At 45.1% G+C, this 26,803-nt stretch overlaps 1 protein-coding gene across 1 annotated transcript in view; it reads left to right on the top strand.

The window, feature by feature from the left end:
- LOC110497104 (zinc finger protein GLI2) overlaps positions 1–9,763 on the top strand; it is a 91,286-nt gene extending 81,523 nt beyond the window's left edge. Inside the window, exons 11-14 of the mRNA XM_036952397.1 lie at positions 1,008–1,172; positions 2,975–3,238; positions 4,427–4,796; positions 4,924–9,763. Of these exons, the coding sequence (XP_036808292.1) occupies positions 1,008–1,172; positions 2,975–3,238; positions 4,427–4,796; positions 4,924–7,280 (3,156 nt within the window). The 3' untranslated portion in view covers positions 7,281–9,763. The remainder of the gene's footprint in view (positions 1–1,007; positions 1,173–2,974; positions 3,239–4,426; positions 4,797–4,923) is intronic.
- Positions 9,764–26,803: the final 17,040 nt, after the last annotated feature.

Here is a 26,803-nt window from a genome sequence, read left to right as displayed (position 1 = left end):
TCAGTTCTTTCCTCTTCTGGCGCACAGCTACTTTGTTGAAGCACCTTTGGCAGTGACTGCAGCCAAAATCCAAGAGGGCTGTCATGTTCCTTTTACTGAGGAGTGGCTTCTGTCTGGCCACTCTACCGTAAAGGCCTGATTGGTGGAGTGCTGCAGAGATGGTTGACCTTCTGGATGATTCTCCCATCTCCGCAGAGGAACTCTGGATTTCTGTCAGAGTGACTATTGGGTTCTTGGTCACCTCCCTGACCAAGGCCTTTCTTCCCTGATTTCTCAGTTTGGCCAGGCAGCCAGCTCTAGGAAGAGTCTTGGTGGCTCCAAACTTCTTCCATTTAAGAAGGATGGAGGCCACTGTGTTCTTGGGGACCTTCAATGCTGCAGACCTTTTTTGGTACCCTTCCCCAGATCTGTGCCTCGAAGCTCTACAGACAATTCCTTCAACCTCATGGCTTGGTTTTTGCTCTGACATGCACTGTCAACATTGGGAACTTATATAGACAGGTGTGTACATTTCCAAATCATGTCCAATTAATTGAATTTACCACAGGTGGACTCCAATAAAGTTGTAGAAACAACTCAAGGATGATCAATGGAAACCGGATGCACTTGAGCTCAATTTCGAGTCTCAAAGCAAAGGGTCTGAATAGTTATGTAAATAAGGTATTTCTGTTTTTTATTTTTGAAACATTTGATAAAAAAATCCCGAAACCAGTTTTTGCTTTGTCATTATGGGGTATTGTGTGTAGCTTGATGAGATTTTAATTGTTTTTAATCAATTTTAGAATAAGGCTGTAACGTAACAAAATGTGGAAAAAGTGAAGGGGTCTGAATACTTTCCGAATGCACTGTATATGCCTCCACACAAGAGTATCATTCATTACACAATAATTGCAAAGGACATCTTTATAGAAATTAAACAGGAATGGAAAACAAGGATCGCTGTGAAATACACTGTACAAAGATCCTGTGTTTGACTGCTTTGGTGTTTTCCTTTCTCTCTCTTGCAGTTTGAGGGCTGCTGTAAGGCCTATTCTCGCCTGGAGAATCTGAAGACCCACCTGCGATCTCACACCGGGGAAAAACCATATGTGTGTGACCACGAGGGATGCAACAAAGCCTTCTCCAACGCCTCGGACAGAGCCAAGCACCAGAATCGCACACACTCCAACGAGGTGCGCTCACGCGCACACACACTTCAATGAGATCCTACTGGGGCTGCCTCCCAAACACCAACCTATCCCCTTCATAGCGCAGTACTTTCAGGGCCCTGGTCTAAAAACAGCGTACTATGCAGGCAATCGGGCACCATTTTGGATGCTGTCAAGCTCCCACACTGCACAGCACTGCAGCTCCATTCTGCCCTGCCAAGACTTCAGACAGACTCACTTATAAAGTCCATTAGATATTCTCTTAGACAGACATGAGTAGGATCAATACTCTTCTACCTTTTGTGACTTACTGTAAGGTCCTGGGCCAAAAGATTGTGGCATCAAGAAAATACAAACTGACGCATGTATCTTCAATGGGTTGTCTGCTAGCCTTTTACATATTCAGGCTGAAATGAGATGTGTGGACTTTTTCTCATCACGCACGGTGATTGTTCTTGGACGTCTATACTTGCCTCATTAAACCACGGCCGTGTGTGTTGTGTTTGTTTGTGTGTGTGTGTGCGTGCGTGTGTTCCTAAGTGTGTGTGTGTGTGTGTGTGTGTATGCAGGCGTGTGTGTGAGTAAGTAATGATGTACGGAACTAATGAGCATGGCAGCCCCACAGTGCATTAGTGTGAATCAAGCGTAGGCATCCCTAATGGAGATCCAGACCACCTGCAGATCACCAATACAAAATGAACCCTGGAACCGTTCCAAGCCTCCTACTGGCCTATCCATCAGGCGATAGAGGAGAGAAGTGTAGGGGGAGAGCACAGCATCCCATGGATCCACACGCACGCACGCGCACACACACGCACACACACACACACACACACCAGTATAACTGTAACTTTATTACTGGAAACCGCATAAATCTTAGTGATATTCTGTGGCTGTAAGCAGAACCAACAAGTCACTGGTCTTGCATACATAATTTATACACTCTAATTGCGTGTTTACAACAACAGCTAGTCACAGCTAATCTGAGTAAGTAGGAGGGGATGGATATTCTAATTCCCAGGCATGTATTTGAATGTTATTAAACAGAATGTGAACTGCATGATATTCATCTCCCTCTGGATCCTGTGTGGCTCACTTGGTAAGAGTGTGGTGGTAACCACGCCAGGGTTGTCGGTTTGCTTCCCGCTGGGGCCACATTTAAATGTATACCCTCACTGTACTGTAAATCGCTTCGCATTAAATACACACTACCGTTCAAAAGTTTGGGTCCACTTAGAAATGTCCTTGTTTTTGAAAGAAAAAAACATTTTTCGGCCATTAAAATAACACCAAATTGATCAGAAATACAGTGTAGACATTGTTAATGCTTTAAATGACTATTGTAGCTGGAAACAGCAGATTTTTTTTATGGAATATCTACACAGGCGTACAGAGGCCCATTATCAGCAAATCAAAAATCAAATCAAATCAAATTTATTTATATAGCCATTCGTACATCAGCTGATATCTCAAAGTGCTGTACAGAAACCCAGCCTAAAACCCCAAACAGCAAGCAATGCAGGTGTAGAAGCACGGTGGCTAGGAAAAACTCCCTAGAAAGGCCAAAACCTAGGAAGAAACCTAGAGAGGAACCAGGTTATGTGGGGTGGCCAGTCCTCTTCTGGCTGTGCCGGGTGGAGATTATAACAAAACATGGTCAAGATGTTCAAATGTTCATAAATGACCAGCATGGTCAAATAATAATAAGGCAGAATAGTTGAAACTGGAGCAGCAGCACAGTCAGGTGGACTGGGGACAGCAAGGAGTATCCCATCAGAGTATAACCTTTCTAAATAAAGATGAAATAAATACATTTGTATCCACAGAAACCCTATGTGTGTAAAGTCCCCGGGTGTACGAAGCGCTACACGGACCCCAGCTCTCTCAGGAAGCACGTGAAGACAGTCCACGGACCAGAGGCCCACGTCACCAAGAAACAGCGCAGCGACCTGCCGCCCAGCAGACCCGTGCCACCCAAAGAGAATGGAGAGAACGAGACAGGCCGGGGCACGGAGGAGAAGATGGACAGCACCTCGAGAGGCATGGAGGACTACCTGCAGGTCAAGTCTATCAAGACGGAGAAGTCTGTGGTAAGAGATCATCTGGTGAAAGAGAGATCATTTGGAGTAGAAGTGGAAATATAATTCAGCGTTTTTAGGTTACTGTACGGTTATGTGTGCCCTCCCAATCTATGGTTTAGCCACTTTATAGATTTGTGCAATCAGATAAGGGGCGGCAGGTAGCCTAGTGGTTAGAGCATTGGGCCAGTAACCGAAAGGTTGAGAGATCGAATCCCCGAGCTGACAAGGTAAAAATCTGTCGTTCTGTCCCTGAACAGGGCAGTCACTGTTCCTGGGCAGTCATTGTAAATAATTGCAAATAATAATTTGTTCTTAACTGACTTGCCTGGTTAAATACCAATAATGCCCTTCTACTTTCTCACTCAGAGCCCCTACTAACAATGGCATGCAAATCTTACCTAACAAACTTTTCTCCTTCCTATCTAACACTCTCTGCACGTTTCCTTTCCATTTCTCTTTGAAACTTTCCTTAAGGACAGACATTACTAAGGTGAGCACAGCTTCAGTTCATTACAGAATATCTTTCATAATATCTCCCTTCATTTCATCATCATGTTCTGCTGCTGTATGACAAGCCATCGCCAGTAAGGAACACGGTCCAAACATGTGTGTAATAGTTATTACAGAATTTGAAGTCCTCATACTGTACACCATAAAGAGGGACTGGGGAGCCCCACAACCCAGAGAGCCACAGATTCATAGCCCCTTGTGCTGGCCTAGCATGTACTCAAGCATCCTTTCATCTCCCCCATTTCTAATTCACAGACAGTCTAAAGAGCGCAGTAATCTGTAGCCACCCCAAACAACACTCGTTATTTACAATTAAAGTTGTGGAGGAAAGAACTTGCATGATTCACTGTACATCTCCTTATGTTGTTCTGTTATCACTGTTCTACTTCCTCTTCGTTAGATGGCGATCCCTTTCCTTTTTTAGATATAAACATGTTGTTTCTCTCTGCCTCTCTCTCTCTGTCTCTCTCTCTGTCTCTCTCTCTCTCTCTCTCTCTCTCTCTCTCTCTCTCTCTCTCTCTCTCTCTGTCTCTCTCTCTGTCTCTCTCTCTGTCTCTCTCTCTGTCTCTCTCTCTGTCTCTCTGTCTCTCTCTCTGTCTCTCTCTCTGTCTCTCTGTCTCTCTCTCTCTCTCTCTCTCTGTCTCTCTCTCTGTCTCTCTCTCTGTCTCTCTGTCTCTCTCTCTCTAGATGTATCAGTCCAGCCCTGGTGGTCAGTCGTCATGTAGCAGCGAGCCGTCGCCACTTGGCAGTTCCACCAACCATGACAGTGGAGTAGAGATGGCCCTCCACAGCGGCGGGGGCAGCATGGGGGACCTGACTGGACTGGACGACCCCTCGGGGCCCCTCGTGGACTCCTCCTTCTCTGGCCTCTCGTCTGGGACAGCAGGGGTCGGGGTGGGCCTCCACCTACGTCAACACCTAGGCCTCAGCCACATCCACAGACTAGAACACCTGAAGAAGGAGAAACTGAAGACGGCGAGGGACTCCTGCCAGTGGGCCAATCATCATCCAGCTCCTCCAGTCCAGAACACCAAGCTACCGCCCATACCAGCAAGCGGTGAGTAAACATAAAAAGAAAGAAGTAACCAGTGTTTTCATAATTATCCTTTTTGAGTACTCAGTACATTCAGAAATCTATTCAGGCTACATTCCTCCTGTGTGAAATCAATTCTTCTTTGCTTCAGGGACCCTTTTGGAGAGTGGAAATATGTGTGGCGGGCCTGGATCGTTCAGCCTCAGTGAGCTGTGTTCCAGTAAGGTGACTGTCCTAAACCAGCTGGACCATCTGATGGAGCGCAGGGACAGCGCCACCAGCACCGTCTCCTCTGCCTACATCAGCCGCCGCTCCTCTGGCATCTCCCCCTGCTACTCCAGCCGCCGCTCCAGCGACGCCTCCGCGTTCAGTGGCCACCGCCACCACAACATCAGCTCCACCGGCTCCTACGACCCCATCTCTGCAGACCTGTCCCGCCGCTCCAGCGACGCCAGCCAGTGTGGGGGTGGTGGAGGAGGGGGACGGCTGCCCAGTCACCTCAGCCTCACCCCCGCCCAGCACTACCACCTCAAGGCGAAATATGCGGCGGCTACAGGCGGAGCCCCACCCACACCTTTACCCAACATGGAGAGGATGAGTCTCAAGACCTGCTTGGCCCTCTACAGGGACGCTTCCCAGGGAGACTCGTCGTCTGGTTACTCCTCCTTCGACCCCGTTATCCCCAGTGGGGTTCCCAGGCGCTGCAGCGGCGATATGGGAAACTATAACGGCCGCAGCATGATGCCCCACGAAGCTCCGTCCAACATTCCCCGTCGGGCTAGCGACCCCGTCCCCCGGCGGCCGTCCCTGGACCCACTGTCCCCGCTGTCCCATCAGCCTCAGGTGCAGCGCTACAACAGCACGGGCAACATGCAGAACCTCCCCCCACACGCCTCCCTGCCGAACCAGGCCCTGTCTGCAGCCGAGCGGCGCCACCTGGTGCTCCAGAGCCACCAGCCGCGCTCCGACGACAGCCTGCAGCGATACCCCTACTGCCCCCGGCCGCCCAGCATCTCTGAGAACGTGGCCATGGAGACCATGGCCGGCGATATGAGCGGTAGACGCAACAGCAGTGAGGAGGAGATGATGGTACTTCCGGATGACGTCGTTCACTACATCACCGCTCAGGGCGGAGCTGGAGAGTCAGACTGTGCCAACCGACAAGCACAATGCGGTTTCCATGGAAACGCAATAAACCCTAACCCCCAGCAACAACAGCAGTTTTACCACCAGCGAAGGATGGCTGTGGTGGACACCAATATGAGTATGAACCCTTCGTCTGCACCACAAACCAAGCGCCTCTCCTGTGCCCTAAGCCCAGGCCATCCGAAGCAGTCTTTCCCCTCCTCACTCAGTAAGACGAGCACCATGCCGGTACAGTGGAATGAGGTCAGCTCAGGGACTGTGGAAGCTCTTCACAACCCAACCCAACATCTGCCGTTCGGTCGAAGCGACTCAAACCTCGCCATGGTCCAACAGAAACAGAACTTTGTCTCGTTTCAGAAGCAGAATCTTAACTCCAACCAACACATTGCACAGATTAACCACAACCTGGCTCATGCAGCTCATCAGGGGAGATACATACAGCAGCAGAGGACAGACTCCAGGCTGGGCTGTGTCCAGCAACAGAGCCTACAGCAGCAGCAGCCCGCTAATGCTAACCTCAATGAACGAGTGAGCCTCGAGTATGGGTTTAACCAGGGTCTCGGTCCTAGTGATGCTAACGCTAACCAGCGGTCCTCCTGTAGTAGTATGGCAGTTGGTGGCACAGTGCACAGTGTAGACACGCAGAACAGCCGACTGAGGACGCAGCCAGTGGGGAGTCAGTTGTCTCAAGTCACATTTAAGGATAGCGGTGTGAACTCTTCGCGGATGATCTCACATCAACAGAAATATAATATAGCGTCCCAGGTTCAGCATCCTATACAGAATGGAGGTCAAATACTCATCCAGCCAAGACCGCCCACAGAACATAAGTCTCTAAGCAGACAGCATTCAGGGTCAATGACAATCCAGCGACAACACTCAATAGGCAATCACTGCAGCAATGGCAACAACACAGACAACAATGTTATGTTCTACACAGGACAGATGCACGTGTTTGGGCCAAACGGGAACGTCAACACGCAGACGATGACATCACCAGTAGTGGATGTTCTTCAATGTCCCTCAGACAGCACTGAGACCTCAATGACCTCACCGGGAGTAAACAACCAGGTCTCCAGTACGGTGGACTCGTCCAATGGGACAGGGGCAGAGGAGCCCCAGATTGACTTTGACACCATGCTGGATGATGGGGACCACTCCAGCCTGATGTCAGGCACCATCAGCCCCAGTATCCTCCAGAGTCTGTCCCAGACCTCCTCCAGACTCACCACCCCCCGGAACTCTGTCACCCTGCCCTCCCTTCCCCTCCCTGCAGGGGGCAGCAACATGGCCATCGGCGATATGAGCTCCCTGCTCACCGCGCTTGCAGAAGAGAACAAGTTCCTCAGCATGATGTCATAAGGATGATCCCAAATACGCTGAAGGCAGACACAGGTAAAGCACACGGTACCTACCTTGGTGTATTTGGCCCAGGACGTGTGTTAAAAGAAGTGACCTATTGTAACCCAAGCTCTAAGAACGATAGTTTATCTGCCACCAAGAGTTTAAACTGGCTGTGTGAATGACACGAGGGGAACCTACTAGTTAACATTGTTGCAGAGGTCCTCCTGACCATGTGATTGAACACTAAGCACCTCATTGGAGAACTTTGACGACCACCAGAGACTAAGGAACCTATGAGATTCTGAAGACTTCATGCTAAAACACCACTATGTTTGTGCTACTTATTGTATTATCCTGTACAGTATCATTATGGAGCTAATATGGCGATTTCATATCTATTGAGAAGCCATATTTTGCCTTAGATGAGTAAGTAAGTACATTGTGATCCACAGCACAATTCTGTTAATGTTGTACATGAGATAGTGTACAGTTCTGCAGTAAAACAAGTTTACCAAGTGCCTGGCTATGCCGCAGAATATGCAAGACACGCATATGACACAGATCGCATTGAAGTGCAACCAGATACCGATTTTGGGATTTTTTTCTATCATTTAGTTATTTAAAGACACACATATATGTAAATTGTGTAAATGACTTGATCTAAAAAAAAAACCCGATTTGATTCTGTCTCTCAGATCTTATCTGAAACTCATTCATCTGTGCAGATTAGATGTTCTCTTCTTCTGTCAGTGAAGTTGCAGCAACAAAAGAATCTGGGAGAAAAATGATTAAATCATTCAATAGAGTCAGAGGAAATCTTTTTTTCTAATCTATTTAGTCATGTCAGGTCTACTTCCACACAGTGTCTTCGATATGAGCCGTCGTCTTATTTGTCTGCCGCGTTGAGTTGGACTACTGAGATGAACAGTGACGTCTCAGTGTCGGGGACAAGTTGTGGCTGGAATTAAGCAACCACTTCTGAAGAATATGCAAACGCTTGATATGATACATATTCTGGGGGTGACAACATTGCTATTAACTCTTGGTGATGAATTAGGAAAAATCTAAAAGGGAAAGAGAATCCTCCTTTTCGGTGTCAAATGACTTTTTCTCCAGTACCGCCCTTGATGATGACGAGGATACTAAGATATCATAGTGTATTAGGAATCTACGTTTTTTTTTTGTATACTGCCATGCAACTCTGTTGTGTTGGATATGTATATATCTTTTGTACATTTTTATGAAATACAATATTGTTTTTTTTGGGTTTTTTCTATTTAATTGCTGTCTGGTGAGTTATTTCAAACCATGGGTGTTTTTTCTCATGGAATATGACATGTTTGAAATTATGTTGCGTTGTTTTAGGTCTCCAATATACAATACCAGGCCGATTGAATTCAATTGGCCTATAAAATTCACATATAAAGAAAAGTCCCATGTACAGAAATCCCCCCCACAATATAAATGGTACGTTGTTATATTTCCCACTCCTTGGTTCAAAACGGAACATAGAGACAGTAGACACAATAGACAGTAGCCAGTACATCAGAGAGTTGAACTGTTCTTTGAAAACCTCTCCTTTAATCTTATAAGTATATGAGTGTTGATTGCTTAAATAATTCAGGAGGAAAACTTTCTTCTTTTGAAGCCACACAAGTTCTCTCTCTCTCCTTTGCTGCCAACAAAGCATTTTTCCTCCCACATTGAATCCTATCATATCATATCTTATAAGACTATCTTTCAAGGTAATTATGGAGGCTTTGAAATAGGTTCTTCTGACCCCGTCTTGCCCCCCGCTTGTAATGTTGGCCTGCACACAATGCTAGTTTCACTCCAGAAGCTGATGAGAAAGGGCACACTTGTAAAACCGCAAAGTGCATACAGAGCAGTTGCTAACGTTAACCTGTGTGTCGTCCAACATTACCAGGGACAGATTGGCCCAAAGGAAATGGCTGTTGAAACCACATAAAACACACACACACCAGTTAGAGAGCGAGTGAGAGAGGGAGTGAGAGAGAGAGAGAGAGAGAGAGTTCCAGGGAGGGACAAAGCGTCAAGCAAGAGTGTTAGCGCTGAGGAACAAATGATTTTATTCTGACAGGGAATTCAGCCGAGAATACGTTTGATCTGAGGTTTTTGAGAGCTTTTGCCACTGGAATTCCTTATTCTCTCAGAGAATTGAAAGAGAGAAAATAGCCCGAGGATATGAAATCGTATCAGTAAAGGGGTTAGTGAGACTCAAGTCATAAATTAGCAACACCTAAATTTATTGGTACTGTAGATCCAACAGGATGATAATAGGCAGATGTACTGACTTGTGTAGCATGTATAGACTACAAACACATTAGGCAGACAGTGAGGGGTTCTTAAAAAATCTGGAAATGTTTTAAAAGAACCCAGGTTTATTACAGGAGGCACCAGCCTTAACCTCAACCTTATCAACCTTAACCCTAGCTTCATGTCCACATCCAGGTTCAACCCTAACCCTAGCTTCATGTCCACATCCAGGTTCAACCCTAACCCTAGCTTCATGTCCACATCTCGGTTCAACCCTAACCCTAGCTTCATGTCCACATCTCAGTTCAACCCTAACTCTAGCTTCATGTCCACATCTCGGTTCAACCCTAACCCTAGCTTCATGTCCACATCTCGGTTCAACCCTAACCCTAGCTCCATGTCCACATCTCAGTTCAACCCTAACCCTAGCTTCATGTCCACATCTTGGTTCAACCCTAACCCTAGCTTCATGTCCACATCCAGGTTCAACCCTAACCCTAGCTTCATGTCCACATCTCGGTTCAACCCTAACCCTAGCTTCATGTCCACATCTCGGTTCAACCCTAACCCTAGCTTCATGTCCACATCTCGGTTCAACCCTAACACTAGCTTCATGTCCACATCTCGGTTCAACCCTAATCCTAGCTTCATGTCCACATCCAGGTTCAACCCTAACCCTAGCTTCATGTCCACATCTCGGTTCAACCCTAACCCTAGCTTCATGTCCACATCTCGGTTCAACCCTAACACTAGCTTCATGTCCACATCTCGGTTCAACCCTAACCCTAGCTTCATGTCCACATCTCGGGTCAACCCTAACTTCATGTCCACATCTCGGTTCAACCCTAACCCTAGCTCCATGTCCACATCTCGGTTCAACCCTAACCCTAGCTTCATGTCCACATCTCGGTTCAACCCTAACCCTAGCTTCATGTCCACATCTCGGTTCAACCCTAACCCTAGCTTCATGTCCGCATCCCGGTTCAACCCTAACCCTAGCTTCATGTCCACATCTCGGTTCAACCCTAACCCTAGCTTCATGTCCACATCTCGGTTCAACCCTAATCCTAGCTTCATGTCCACATCCAGGTTCAACCCTAACCCTAGCTTCATGAGGACCACTTTGGAAACAAGGGTTTTAATTAATACTTTGAAGTGCTATACTCTGGGACCACATTGTACATATTGTTGTATATGTCTCTTACCCAAATAAGTTCAATTCAATTCATGTCCACATCCTGGTTCAACCCTTACCCTTGCCTCAATAACAATCACAACCCTAACCCTTACCTTAACCTTAGCTTCATGTCCACATCCTGGTTCAACCTTTACCCTTGCCTGAATCACAACCCCCCTAACCCTAACACTAGCTCCGTGTCCACAAGTACCAGTTCTGTTCTCAGAAACAGAAACAGTAACCAACGGTTCAGTAAATCCACACCTTACACCTGGGGGGGGGGTGCCAGTGTCAACAAACACTGGCACTGGTCTGGACTGGTCTCCACCACTGCTGACCACTGGACCAGGAACAACTCAAATGATACATTGGCAACATCCACAGGCTGATGAAAGGCTAACACGAGATACACCATCTCCATCCAGTCAAACCTGTGGGACATGGGACTAGTGCTGGAGCAGTGTACTGAGCCACAGGCCCATAAGAGGACCACAGTACTAATGATGTTCTAATATAACGCTGCTGTCCTCTGGAACAGGCCCTTCACTGATTGGATGAGCAATGAGAGCAGGGCAAAGAGCTGCAAGTGCCATGCTGTAAAATCAATCAATTGGCCAAGCAGGCAGATCCAGGCTGGCTGGTTTACAGGGAGCAGGCAGATCCAGGCTGGCTGGTTTACAGGGAGCAGGCAGGCAGGCCCCCCCTTACCACACAGGGTTAAGTCCTTACATCGCTCAGCATGGGGTCTAAAACAACCACCTTTGGGTCATTGAATAGAACAACAATTGCATTTGATTATTCAACCAAATTAAACATTGCAAAAGATGATGTACAGTATGTAATGATTTGTCAATTTAACTTCAGTAAAATGGTACTGTGACAGTTCCCTATACCATCCCTGCCTGATAAAAATTCTGAACACCTAGTTTGTCTTCTGCAGCACCCCAGACCTTCATCAGAGAAGGCTTTCATCCTGTGTCCCCTAGTCAGAACATCACCATCCACGGTGGTGCATCAGATCAGCCTCAACACACACACACACACACACACTTCCCCCTGCGGAGGGGCCTACACATGTCTGTTAGTGATCTGCCGGAGATCTGAGGGTCTCTCCGTTCTCACCAGGCCCCCGTGAGAGCTTCCAAGAGGGGCAGCCAGCCCCCCCCCCCCCCCTCCTCCCGCCGCTCCACTCTGCTGGTGCTTGCTCTCATTTAACTTCCAGAGTGAAGAGCATTTGCTGCATGAGACACACCCGGGCCAACACACTTGAAGTGCCTCTCCTACATCTCCTGGATGTTGTTAATTAGATATAGCACAATACCAAAGCGCTCCTCTCCGAAAGTGGTGTCAGGGGCTTCTGTCAGAGAGAGAGAGAGAGAGAAAGAGAGAGAGAGAGAGAGCGCAAGCAGCCACAAAGTTGTCAGCAAACGCACTCCCAATGAGGAGGAGAGGGGGAGGGTAGGAGATGATGGTTTTCCCTGCATTTTGGATGTAACAGTGCCTGGGCTGGTCCTTATTGGGGAAATTATTATTGTTTGAAATGGGATTGTCCCATGCCTGCTCAGTTGGAACAGCACATTTTATACATGGGCAGCCAGTCTACCCGACGACAGTGTTGCTCACTGTTTGACTGGCCGCATGGGGACCCAAATTGATTCATAAATGAACGTTGTCTTTCAGTGGCAAAGAGGCCGGGCTAGAATTCAGAGAAATGTGCATGATATTATTTTAATATAAATGAATGACCTATCAGGGATTTTTGTGCATGATCCATTAAGGATGGCATCACAAGCAGGAACTAGGGCTGCGGGGCTATTTGTGGGGAAGATTTGGCCTTGTTAGCATGTAATATGTAATAATATGTGTGATAATGCACGGCTGGGGCTTTAATGGTGTAATGTAGTGTTTTATAAGCAGCACAAGGGAGTGTAAGGGGGGGGGGGGGGGGGGTTAGAGGACATGCAGTCTCCTTCACCATCTCATTTGTGACAAAGTAGATTTGACTGACAGGGTGGATCCGGTGCTCATTGGACCAGCAACATTTCAATCATTCACTTAATCATCATTTTCCATCGGTCAGAGACACCATTCAACCCAGCAACTAGCATTGGCTTTAAGTATCACCACGTCTCCTTGATATCCCTGGTCATTATATGATCTCAATAATGGTTAAACAACCACATTACAGGAATAGTCAAAACAGCACATGAATATACAGTTGAAGTCGGAAGTTTACATACACCTTAGCCAAATACATTTAAACTCAGTTTTTCACAATTCCTGACATTTAATCCTAGTAAAAAGCCACTGTCTTAGGTCAGTTAGGATCACCACTTTATTTTAAGAATGTGAAATGTCAGAATAATAGTAGAGAGAATTATTTATTTCAGCTTTTATTTATTTCATCACATTCCCAGTGGGTCAGAAGTTTACATGCACTCAATTATTATTTGGTAGCATTGCCTTTAAATTGTTTAACTTGGGTTTAACGTTTCGGTTAGCCTTCCACAAGCTTCCCACAATAAGTTGGGTGAATTTTGGTCCATTCCTCCTTACAGAGCTGGTGTAATTGAGTCAGGTTTGTAGGCCTCCTTGCTCGCACACGCTTTTTCAGTTCTGCCCACAAATTGTCTATAGGATTGAAGTCAGGGCTTTGTGATGGCCACTCCAATACTTTGACTTTGTCAAGCCATTTTGCCACAACTTTGGAAGTATGCTTGGGGTAATAGTCCATTTGGACAACTTCCTGACTGATGTCTTGAGATGTTGCTTCAATATATCCACATAATTTTCATGCCTCATGATGCCATCTATTTTGTGAAGTGCACCAGTCCCTCCTGCAGCAAAGCACCCCCACAACATGATGCTGCCACACCCGTGCTTCATGGTTGGTATGGTGTTCTTTGGCTTGCAAGCCTCCCCCTTTTGCCTCCAAATGTAACGATGGTCATTATGACCAAACAGTTCTATTTTTGTTTCATCCGACCAGAGGACATTCCTCCAAAAAGTACGATCTTTGTCCCCATGTTCAGTTGCAAACCGTAGTCTGTCTTTTTTTATGGTGGTTTTGGAGCAGTGGCTTCTTCCTTGCTGAGCGGCCTTTCAGGTTATGTTGATATAGGACTCGTTTTACTGTGGATATCGATACTTTTGTACCTGTTTCCTCCAGCATCTTCACAAGGTCCTTTGCTGTTGTTCTGGGATTGATTTGCACTTTTCACATTAAAGTACGTTCATCTCTAGGAGACAGAACATGTCTCCTTCCTGAGTGGTATGACGGCTGCGTGGTACCATGGTGTTTATACTTCCGTGCTATTGTTTGTAAATTGCTCCCAAGGATGAACCAGACTTGTGGAGGTCTACAATTTTTTTCTGAGGTCTTAGCTAATTTCTTTTAATTTTCCCATGATGTCAAGCAAAGAGGCACTGAGATTGAAGGTAGGCCTTGAAATACATCCACAGGTACACCTCCAATTGACTCAAATTATGTCAATTAGCCTATCAGAAGCTTCTAAAGCCATGACATAATTTTCTGGAATTTTCCAAACTGTTTAAAGGCACAGTCAACTTAGTGTATGTAAACTTTTGACCCACTGGATTTGTGATACAGTGAATTATAAGTGAAATAATCTGTCTGTAAACAATTGTTGGAAAAATGACTTATGCCATGCACAAAGTAGATGTCCTAACCGACTTGCCAAAACTATAATTTGTTAACAAGAAATGTGTGGAGTGGTTGAAAAACGAGTTTTAATGACTTCAACCTAAATGTATGTAAACATCTGACCTCAACTGTATATTTTAGTGATAAGTGCTATTGACAACTGCACAGTTAATGTGAAACGCTTAACTTGCATGTTCTACCTAACAGCGCAGTAATCAATATAACAAATGTATAACTAATTAAAATATATATATACAATAAAGAAAACATGAGAAATAAGAAATGAAATAGGAAGCTATGGTGGTGCAATGTAAAGTGAGCGCTGTCTCGGAGGCAAACCCAAGATGCAAGTTGTTTTAGAGCAGGGTTCCCCAACTGGCCCCCATGTTCTCTGAGCAATAAAAAAAAAAGTTTATATTTTTTATTGTTGGGCATAAGACTGTCAAAACAAGGGCAAATCCACTCCAAGTGATTTCAATATTGGAAATATGTTCTAAAGTATTCCCAAGCATAATAGAGACATACATGTATGTGCTCGTAAACAAATGTAAGCAAGGTTTTAAATGATTATGTTTTAGTCAAATAGGACATCTGTTTGGGCTTCTTACGGTCAATTTGCAGTCCACAAATGATTGAAAATTTAGTTCTGGCCCCCTGACCCTCCCCTCAATAAAATCATTGTCCCGCGGCTGAATCTACTTGATGATCCATGTTTTAGATCGTCCAAAGAGAGAGAAAGATCTCATTGAATAGTATTCTCCTGCGGCAAAGCGGTGCAGCAACCTGGGAGTCATAAACCCTTCTGAGGTTGGTTTATAAGGAGTATTGATAATATATGAATAACTCATGGGGATGTCCTACTGACTTCCTGACTTCTGATCCGCTCATTACAATAGGACCACCACACAGCCAATAGGAGAAGGGCTAGGAAGAGCAGGATGTCAAGGGCCATGTCTCTATACCTGGTGAATATTAACAATGCTCCCTGCATAATCTACTTCTGCCGAAAGGTTACAGAGTGGAGTGGGAAAGAAAGATACCCACTGGCTGAGTTAGTGAGGGAGAGGGAGTCACTCACTTCAAAAGCTGGTGTCTTACTCATGATAAAGTGTTATAAAATGGCCAAGTTAACGGATTTAAATAGCTGCAAACTTGTAAAAGAAGCGTCCTCTGACTGTCAACTGCGTTTATTTTCAGCAAACTTAACATGTGTAAATATTTGTAAGAACATAACAAGATTCAACAACTGAGCCATAATCTGAACAAGTTCCACAGACATGTGACTAACAGAAATGGAATAACGTGTCCCTGGACAAAAGGGGGGTCAAAATCAAAAGCCACCAGCTGCATTAAGTACTGCAGTGCATCTCCTCCTCGTGGACTGCACCAGATTTGCCAGTTCTTGCTGTGAGATGTTACCCCACTCTTCCACCATGACACCTGCAAGTTCCCGGACATTTCTGGGGGAATGGCCCTAGCCCCATTCCCCGATCCAACAGGTCCCAGACGTGCTCAATGGGATGGAGATCCGGGCTCTTTGCTGGCCATGGCAGAACACTGTTTTGCGGGAAATCCCTGTAACGCACAGCGTTGAGATTGCCTGCAATAACAACAAGCTCCGTCTGATGATGCTGTGACTTCACTCATCAGTGAAGGGCACTTTTTGCCAGTCCTGTCTGGTCCAGCGATGGTGGGTTTGTGCCCATAGGCGAAGTTGTTTCCGGTGATGTCTGGTGAGGACATGCCTTACAACAGGCCTACAGTCTGAGCACTGATGGAGTGATTGTGCAATCCTGGAGTAACTCGGGCAGTTGTTGTTACCATGTACCTGTCCCGCAGGTGTGATGTTCAAATGTACCGATCCTGTGCAGGTGTTGTTACACGTGGTCTGCCATTGCGAGGACGATCAGGAAATTCATTAAAAATCCTACAATGTGATTTTCTGGATTTCTTTTCTCATTTTGTCTGTCATTGTTGAAGTGTACCTATGATGAAAATTACAGGCCTCTCATCTTTTTAAGTGGGAGAACTTGCACAATTGGTGGCTGACTAAATACTTTTTTGCCCCACTGTATATGTGTTTGAATGTGTGCATCTACCAATACTGTACGGCCGTGTGTGTGTGTGTTTGAACTTACGTGTACTGCGAGCACCTCTGTCACGCAGTCATGCGGTGAAGCTTTGTGGGGAATGTCAAATCAGATGGCGTGGTTTAAAGTTGAAAGATTTACTGAAAATGGATTCCAGATGCAGGCTCAAAAACACCAAGTCCCAGTTGTGATGCTCTGAGCAGCTCAGCAGAACTCTGGTGGCAGACAGCCCCTATCCAAGCAGACGCTGAGCAGTAGGCACCCTCTGCTTACCAGCCCTGCGCCCCAATAAAAGTTCATTTCTCCTGCAGCGTGTACTTGTTAACCTCACTTCATGGATTTGATAGAAAATGACTGATGGAAGAAATAGGCTTTTAAAATTGTGGCGAGTAGTTCACGAATGCAAGAAAGGACAGGTTATTAGAGGGAAAGATTGTCTTTGCGCTAAGCAGAGGCCCATCAGTGCCCATTATGGTCCCACATCAACTGCCCAAAAACATGCTCGTTCACCTGGGACCCACCTATTTACACAACAGTCAAGAAGGAGTCTCTCTGCTCTGCAGCTTAAATGCAGCGGTTTTGGGGGAACTTATTCATCATAAATCCTAGACAATAGGGGTGGGGAGAAAGTGTTAAAGGATGCAGGGGGGCGTCAAGTGAAGTTTGTTGTCCGTGTTAATCACGCGATGGAAATGAGGACATACAATGGGAAGGAAATAAGTACTTCAGTTCTGAACATTTTTTCTTCTAAATCAAATGTGATAGAATACGATAGCACACTTTTCCAACAAGAGCAGTGTTGGGTTTAATTTTGATGAAGAAAAAACATTAGAGCAAATTTTTACAAAATATTACATCACACACATTACAGCACAATTGAAAATAATGAATATCGCTATAATCCCGGATATGTTTACTAGTATTTCAAAAACAGTTGAGAAGGCTTATCCAATCGGTTGCGAGGCCATCAGTGTCATTAACTAATATAACATACATATTCATGATGTGTTGCTATGCAAAATAGCAGCTGTCTTTCAATAGCCTACCATCTGTTTAAGGGACTGTAATATTAACTGTTTAGTAAAGAAATACCACACAATAAGGCGTTTGGAAAACAATCGTGATGCTCATTACCTTGAAAGTTTATACACAAAAAATAGGTATTAGTGGTATTTTGATGCGTAGACATTTGTTGATGTGGATGACGGAATGTCCCCTTTAGTATTCGTTCAAAAAGGAGAGGAGAGGAGAGGATGAGGGGGCAGTGAGGTGAACCTGAAGCCAGGCTATGTTTTTTTTAATGAGTGCTTCCTGAAGCCCCAGAGAGGGGAGACCTGGAGGTCCTGTGAACAGCAAGGTGGCATTTCTGACCTCCCTCTGCTGCCGCCACTACCCTGGCTTCCTGACTCTCGCAGACCCCGCTATCTGCAGAGTTTTAACATGCTCCATCCATCCCTCCCTTCCACCTCTCCCTCGCTGTGTCAGCCTTGAACTTTCCTGAAATGCTACTAAGGGCCTGGATATTAGAGTCCAACAGCTGATCACTACTGAGCATCACTGCAGTGGGACTGGGATAGAGATGCTCGAGGTGCTTTGACAGTGGTCCTACTCTCCCTCCCTCTCTCGCCCTGCACTACCCAGGATGTCAAGCGATGCCTCATGTCGGAGATGTTTTCCCACCTAAAATGATGAACACCTTTCAAGTGCTAAAAGTGGAGGTTTTGCTGTTACTGTCAGGTTCACCATTCAACTAAAAGGGTATCCAGTGTTTTTACCACCCTCTCTGGGACAGACTAACGGTGGATGATGATGTTTATAGGGCCAGGATGGTGGTAGTGTTGTATCACTAGCAGGGGAGACGAGGGCTTATGCCCTTGATGGCGTGATTGTCCCTGGACTGTGATGAGCAAGGACACAGTAGTAACAAGGCCCGGCGATGGAACTAATTCAATGAGCAGGACTGATACAAAATCAGTTGAACTTTAATTTAATTTGAGATACTTGCAATCAAGACAGAGGATTTGACTTCTGTGTACTTGGACACCTTTTCCATGTATTTGTTTGAATGTTTCTTACTTTTTTCATGAACAAATCTATACTGAAAGGGATGTTTCATAAGGCCTCAATAAAATAACTTCTATATAACCTACAATTTGCCATACAGCATAAGTCTGTAGCAGTACATTGGTTTCTACATCTAGTGCTGGCTTGAGAAGATGAAGTAACAAAGGTTTGACTGGGAATGCAGTTGAGACACAGAATATCTTAACCATGAAGCTGTCAAGACAACCTCTCCCAGAACATACCCACTTACCCCCATAACGGCGCAACGGAGCAAACCTCCCCAAAACACTGAAGCGTTCACTCAGAGAGCAAAGACCCGCACAAGAACCATCCCTCTTTGATCTGCATGGCACACAAGGTCAACAATGTAACGGTGGTTTGGTTCAAACATGAATAATAGATTTCTACATCTTCACAAAGAAGAGCTGGTTTGAAGATTGCATTCCGTTGCGGTCTGAGAAGACAGGTTCTCCTGAAGGGAAGTTCATCTCAAGCCAGAATTTCAAAACAAAAATGTACTGTAGCTAAGGCCCAAAATAACAAAGGAGCCCTGTGTTGGCTACATAGGGTGAAAGTACGTCTCTGTCTGTGATGGGATTGTGTTCCTCCAGTGGCAAAGACTATACTGTTTAAAGTAGAGTTTAAACTATTGTAGCCATTGAAAATAGATACAGATTGTCTCCATGAAAATGATCTTATTTGTGAAAAGGATTTAACAGTGACTAAGCTACTGATATCATGGGTTTACAGACTGATGCAATAACTCCACAGTAACACATGCTAATGGTTTTCCTAGTGAGAAAATAATTCACGCCTGCCAAAATCTATCAAGTAAAAAGGCTCCAAATCATTATTATTTTCCTGTTTTTTTGAAGAAGGAAAACCTGCAGTCATTCTCAGTTTATAAATCACCGTGGCAATTAACACGCCTTTTCAATAAGCAGGAAAATGCAACATCATTTTCCACAGCAATTAGACAGCCTGATGTAAAGTAACTTGGCTGAGGCACCAGGCATGTTGTATGGCTCCTTCTAGCCTTGCTGGAAGGACTTAACAGGGCTACAGCGGCTGAGCAGCGCATGCTTTGGCTGGGAAAGCAGGACTGGATTTGGGCAAGAGGACATGGTGATGCAATGCTGCCACAGAGAGCGAGCTGGCCTCCTCTCCCCCTCTCCTCTCCGTTCCTCTCTTAACCCCTTACCCTGTCCTCTTCTCTGCTCTCCTGTCCTCTCATCACATCGCCTCTCTCGCTAAAGAAAACCCACTCCCTTTTTCTTCTGTCTGATTACCAGCACAGTAATAACCTCACATAAAGCCCTCTGCAGACAGACAACATTTGCAGACAGACAACATTCGCTCTCTCCACCCCTCACCCCTCGTTCCTCGTCCGGACTGCCCAGCATTAGAACCCAGATATGCAAAGCAGCCAGAGCCCGATGCCTGTCACCGGCTAATCACCACAACGATGATAGATGATGTTTATTTTGTGATGATGAAACGCAGCCCCCCCGACTGATGATAATTGTAATAAAAAGGACAGATCAAGCCTCTAAAGTTAAATAATCAGGCAATAATTTGCATTAATGTCTGGTTGGGGTGTCGGGGGCCTTGACAGCTAGCTAGGGCCCCCGCGCCGCTCTGGCTTGTTAGGACGAGTCCACCTTCAAGCGCACCCATTGCCCTTGGCCTCCAGAGAATGATTGTCTTATGATGACGGTCACTATCATTAGGACTCATTACTGACCTTGAGAAAGATAGCCTGGACTTTGCGTCAATCTCACTGGGCACAAGACGTCAATTCAACGTATATTCCGTGTTGGTTCAACGTTTTTTTTTCTCATTCAAATGACGTGGAAACAACGTTGATTCAACCATGTGCACAGTGGGACGTATTCAACATAGTTTCCTCAACAACATAAAGCGTCTTGATATCTGGAATGACTGAATTGCTCATATCTGTACTCCATTGGTTAGTTAGTTTCCAGCCATTATTATGAGCCGTCCTCCCCTCAGCAGCCTCCACTGCTGTTCTCATTTTATACCGATTTAGTAGGTATTTCCAACATGCACCAATTGTCAGTAAGTACGTCCTTTTCTACGGTCGTTTCTTTCGATAAATATATACAGTAGTATCATCCTACCAAAGTTAGACACTGACCATTCATCTGACCCTCCATCTGTCCAACACCACAGACGAGAGTGACCTGAACCACAGACGTTCCAGTTGAACAAGTCCTTGAACCCCTTGAGCAGAGCAATGTTCACTAGATGACAAAGCAGCCAAGGACTTGGAAACATTTGCCTCAGCCAGTTCAGTTGTCCTGTTTTTACTAAGTGTTTGAACCGAGGGGTCTCCAAGGGAAACGGAGCCTCTGGTGGAGGGCCAGCTGGACTAAAAAGAAGAAGACATAAAAGTTGTAGAAAAAGTAGGGAAGAGGCTAATGGGGCTCCACTCCTTTTAAGTGTGAAGTACCAGAGGAATAGACGAATGTGGAGAATTCCCCACATGCACCAATTGACATTGAGGAGGAACACTGTTAATTTTCTCCTTTTCGGTCTTTTGGCTGAGGAACTTTCAAACCTGTGTTTAAATAGGACTGAGGCTGAAGTTAAACAATATCCTAAAATGAATACAGTGTTGACATCCATCAACTAACGGAGATACTGGATTGAGACAAAATCATGTTTTTGTTTTGTTTTGTGGTGTATCAATTATGCTTATTTTAAGATATTCTCTTGAAGATAAGAATAGTATGTGTTGTACTCTATGCATAATACATGAGGTGAATTTATACTTTAACTAGCATCAATTCGTACACATTTCCTTGGAGAGATAAGAAATTCTACAAATTAAATGAAACAAAATGGTCCTTTTTGTCCTTTCTATTTTTACCACAGATGTCGATGTCATAGGGAGGATTTATGTGTTTGCATTCATTTAGAGGATTGTTGAAACAAAATGTGATCCTCCTTCCACTCATATCACCTTCATGAATATTCAGTAGCCTCTGAGCACTGAGGGGGAAAACAAACAAAAAACAAACACAATTATCACAAGTGGCAATTTCAACCAGATGTCTGTAGGATTTGCCGGGCTGCGGCTACGGTAACTACAGTGTTTGATGGAGAACAAGCGTTCCAGAATCCTCCGTCCAGCCAATCGGAGAAGCTCTGGGGGTTCTAATGACCCCTAGGTCAGAGGGGTCACCAGAGTAAAAAGCAGATCTGAGAAACGGCGGGCCCATTGCCAAGACAGGCCCATAAATCCCCTCTCTCAGAGGAAGCAATCTTGTATTATGCTGTTAAATCAAACTATAATCACAGCCTTGCATTGTGCTGCTGGCCCCGACCCATGGCGCAGAGAGGAAGCTACAATACGGAAAGAGATCAATTAGCCTGTGAGCTGAGGAGGAAAATAATGTGCTGCTCTGAGAGAGAGAGAGATACACAGAGAGAGAGAGATATACATAGAGAGAGAGAGAGAGAGAGAGAGAGAGAGAGAGAGAGAGAGAGAGAGAGAGAGAGATACACAGAGAGAGAGAGAGGGAGAGAGAGAGAGAGAGAGAGAGAGAGAGAGAGAGAGAGAGAGAGAGAGATACACAGAGAGAGAGAGAGGGAGAGAGAGAGAGAGAGAGAGAGAGGGAGAGAGAGAGAGAGAGAGATTGTTCTGTTGCTTCGCAAAAATACATTTTGTCAGCTTTACCAATCTTTTTTATAAATAATGAATAAATAAAATCACTTATTTTCTGCATTAAAAATACTAAACTAATCATTTTATATGAATATATAGATCCTAAATGATAACATAACCTCAGCAAAAAAAGAAATGTCCCTTTTAAGGACCCTGTCTTTCAAAGATAATTCATAAAAATGCAAATAACTTCACAGATCTTCATTGTAAAGGGTTTAAACACTGTTTCCCATGCTTGTTCAATGAACCATAAACAACGAATGAACATGCACCTGTGGAACGGACGTTAAGACACTAACAGCGCACAGACGGTAGGCAATTAAGGTCACAGTTATGAAAACTTAGGACACTAAAGAGGCCTTTTTACTGACTTTGAAAAACACCAAAAGAAAGATGCCCAGGGTCCCTGCTCATCTGCGTGAACGTGCCTTAGGCAGATGTGGTCAGGGCAAAACATTGCAATGTCCGTACTGTGAGACACCTAAGACAGCGCTACAGGGAGACAGGACGGACAGCTGATCGTCCTCGCAATGGCAGACCACATATAACAACACCTACACAGGATCGGTACATCTGCGGGACAGGTACAGGATGGCAACAACAACTGCCCGAGTTACACCACGAACGCCCAATCCCTGCATCAGTGCTCAGACTGTCCGCAATAGGCTGAGAGAGGCTGGACTGAGGGCTTGTAGGCCTGTTGTAAGGCAGGTCCTCACCAGATATCACCGGCAACAACGTCACCTATGGGCACAAACGCACTGTAGCTGGAACAGACAGGACTGGCAAAAAGTGCTCTTCACTGACAGGTCACGGTTTTGTCTCACCAGGGGTGATGGTTGGATTCGCGTTTATCGTCAAAGGAATGAGCTTTACACCGAGACCTGTACTTTGGAGTGGGATCGATTTGGAGGGGGAGGGTCCGTCATGGTCTGGGGCGGTGTGTCACAGCATCATCAGACGGAGCTTGTTGTCATTGCAGGCAATCTCAACGCTGTGCGTTACAGGGATTTCCCGCAAGACAGGAATGTCAGTGTTCTGCCATGGCCAGCAAAGAGCCCGGATCTCCATCCCATTGAGCACGTCTGGGACCTGTTGGATCAAAGGGTGAGGGCTAGGGCCATTCCCCCAGAAATGTCCGGGAACTTGCAGGTGTCATGGTGGAAGAGTGGGGTAACATCTCACAGCAAGAACTGGCAAATCTGGTGCAGTCCACGAGGAGGAGATGCACTGCAGTACTTAATGCAGCTGGTGGCCACACCAGATACCGACTGTTACTTTTGATTTTGACCCCCCCTCTGTCCAGGGCTGTTAGTCAAATGCCTGTAGAACTTGTTCAGTTTATGTCTCAGTTGTTGAATCTTGCTATGTTCATACAAATATTTACATCTGTTAAATTTGCTGAAAATAAACGCAATTGACAGTGAGAGGACGTTTCTTTTTTTGCTGAGTTTATATCTACTTCGAAGTGCTCACTGTAAGTTGAGAGAACATTATACAGACAGAATAACAAAAACATATTCTATAGCCTATGAATGAAATGGTGTTGATCCATTGTAGAATGCATGTTCAACAGGTTGAAGTGTTGTCAACTTAGAGCAGTCTAGTTCAATTTAGCAGCCCTTAAGCTCTCTCTAGTGGACACACATGGAACAGCTTTAAGTCACGAACAAATTTGACAGAAGGCCTTTAAGACATTTGCCATACTGTACATACAGTGAGTAGATTGATTATAGTGTAATTACAGTGTAATTAAATCACTACTTTAAAAATATATACAATATCAGTCAAAAGTTGACACACATACTCATTGAAGAGTTTTTTTTTTTACAAGAGTGTGCAAAGCTGTCATCAAGGCAAAGGGTGGCTACTTTGAAGATTCTCAAATATAAAATATATTTTGATTTGTTTAACACTTTTTTGGTTACTACATGATTCCATATGTGTTATTTCATAGTTTTGACGTCATCACTATTATTGTACAATGTAGAAAATAGTCAAATTAAAGAAAAACCCTTGAATGAGTAGGTGTGTCCAACCTTTTGAATGAGTAGGTGTGTCCAACCTTTTGAATGAGTAGGTGTGTCCAACCTTTTGAATGAGTAGGTGTGTCCAACCTTTTGAATGAGTAGGTGTGTCCAACCTTTTGAATGAGTAGGTGTGTCCAACCTTTTGAATGTAGGTGTGTCCAACCTTTTGAATGAGTAGGTGTGTCCAACCTTTTGAATGAGTAGGTGTGTCCAACCTTTTGAATAAGTAGGTGTGTCCAACCTTTTGAATGTAGGTGTGTCCAACCTTTTGAATGTAGGTGTGTCCAACCTTTTGAATGAGTAGGTGTGTCCAACCTTTTGAATGAGTAGGTGTGTCCAACCTTTTGAATGTAGGTGTGTCCAACCTTTTGAATAAGTAGGTGTGTCCAACCTTTTGAATATAGGTGTGTCCAACCTTTTGAATGTAGGTGTGTCCAACCTTTTGAATGAGTAGGTGTATCCAACCTTTTGAATGAGTAGGTGTGTCCAACCTTTTGAATAAGTAGGTGTGTCCAACCTTTTGAATATAGGTGTGTCCAACCTTTTGAATGTAGGTGTGTCCAACCTTTTGAATGAGTAGGTGTATCCAACCTTTTGAATGAGTAGGTGTGTCCAACCTTTTGAATGTAGGTGTGTCCAACCTTTTGAATGTAGGTGTGTCCAACCTTTTGAATGGTACTGTATATTTCACATCACACATCTTCAGAAGGGATACAATCATTAACAGGCATTGAATTAGAGTGTTTGTAAGGTGTTCTAGTTTTTTTTTTTTATCGTCAGATTGAATTATTTTCTACGGAATATCCTTTTAACTAGAAGTGGCTCTCTGCTGGCTTGAAATGACATGACATGTGGTGTGTTCAGACTGCTTAAAACACTGACTATCACATCAATCCCTGAATCCTACTTTGTTCCAGTTTCTTATCATCCTGAATAATAAAACAGAGAAATTCACCTCCTGGATTCCCAGATCAGCAGACATCTAGTGTCAGTTTGACACTGGTGCTGATCTGCTCTCTACAGCTGGGGGACTAAGCCAGGGGCCTGATGAGGGCCCTTCCATATTAAACAGGCAGATTAGACACGTTAAACGGAGGGCAGCCTGGAGAGGTGCTGTTACCGAGACCTCCGGGGTCCTGCTGCTCATCAGGCAAGTACGGTAGTGCAGTCACACACACACACACACACACAACAGGAAGGAAACCTCTCCTCTCTCCCCCACTGCCTGCTATGCCTCACTGTCTTCCTCTCCTCACTGACCTCTTAGTCTGCCAGCGTCTGCTGCCGCGGTAATGCTACCACCATTCCCATCATGCACAGGGGCATACGAGCTCCCATGAGTCCCCACACCGCTCCCTGCCATCTGCCGTGATTTATAGAAAATGGCCGATGATTTATGGCCTAGTCATCTCACAATGAAGTTGTTTTCTTTCATTATGGCGACCTCCCGACCCAGCCGCCACTCCCCTGCATGCTTGGGGAAATGTGTGCTAATCATACACCATAAAGATCTTTAAACAGAAGGGGGGGGGGGGGGGGGGGGGGGGGGCAGTGGAAATGGAAGGGGCTTTTATAAAATTAATTTCAACAGCGTGTGAATACTAATAGAGCCGAGTAGAGCAGACCTTGGTGGCGGCGTGTCGGAGATGAGACGCGGCCACCGCAGAGAGATACCGGCCTTAATGAGACTGTTTTAGGTTATTAAGGACGGTGGAGACGAGGTAGCTGCCTGACAGGCCGCGCACCGTAGCTCCTGCACCGTTTCTCCTTCAGCTTTTTGATCTCGAATTGAAAAAGGACCTTTTTGGAGTCTTGGGTGATCCAGAAGAGTTCAAAGATGAATGCCTAGTTAAAGCTGGTAAAACCTGGATGTCTCAACGGTCACACATTTGCCCCAATGTTAATTTGATCATATGCTGCTGATTGTAACAAACAATACAGGGAATCCACTTCAAAGCTGGCCAGCCTACTAACACTTTCTTTTTTTTTATCACTAATGAGGCAGGTGGCGATAGTGTTTTTCCACTCTTTATTGGTGAGTCTTCAGATGACTGGAGAACGCACACAAACCAAGGATGCGGCAGTGACAAATGAGCGTCTGCGGTCTCATTGCTGATTCACCACATCCCTAGTGTAATGGTCTGTGCCCTCTATCCTACCCCTGATTGGGGAAGGCTACGGTGCACCTGTGAGCCCATAAGAGCAGCAGGACAGCTAATAACTGTTCAATTCAACTTTCAGTTTGCCTCCTCTAATGCCGTGTACACTAGCACGCGGTGCCGCGCAGTGAAACGCCGCTTCCCATTCGTTTTCAATGGAAGGAAAGCGGTTAGAAGCAGAGGACCGTGGTAGCCTACTTTTGCACCCAAAATTATTTCAAAAAATATATATATTAAATACACAGAGGATGCTTTTTTCCTCTCAAGAAAATGCAAACAGCGCCATCTGCTGCTATTCCCATGTCCTGCAGGAGATTTTTTTTCTCCCACATTCTCGGGAAGATACTGTACATCTGCTCTCAATTTATACTTCAAATATACAACACATG

The sequence above is a fragment of the Oncorhynchus mykiss genome, chromosome 18, assembly GCF_013265735.2.
Source record: "Oncorhynchus mykiss isolate Arlee chromosome 18, USDA_OmykA_1.1, whole genome shotgun sequence".
In the NCBI taxonomy this organism is placed as follows: domain Eukaryota; kingdom Metazoa; phylum Chordata; class Actinopteri; order Salmoniformes; family Salmonidae; genus Oncorhynchus; species Oncorhynchus mykiss.
This window is presented reverse-complemented; position numbering and strand designations above follow the sequence as displayed.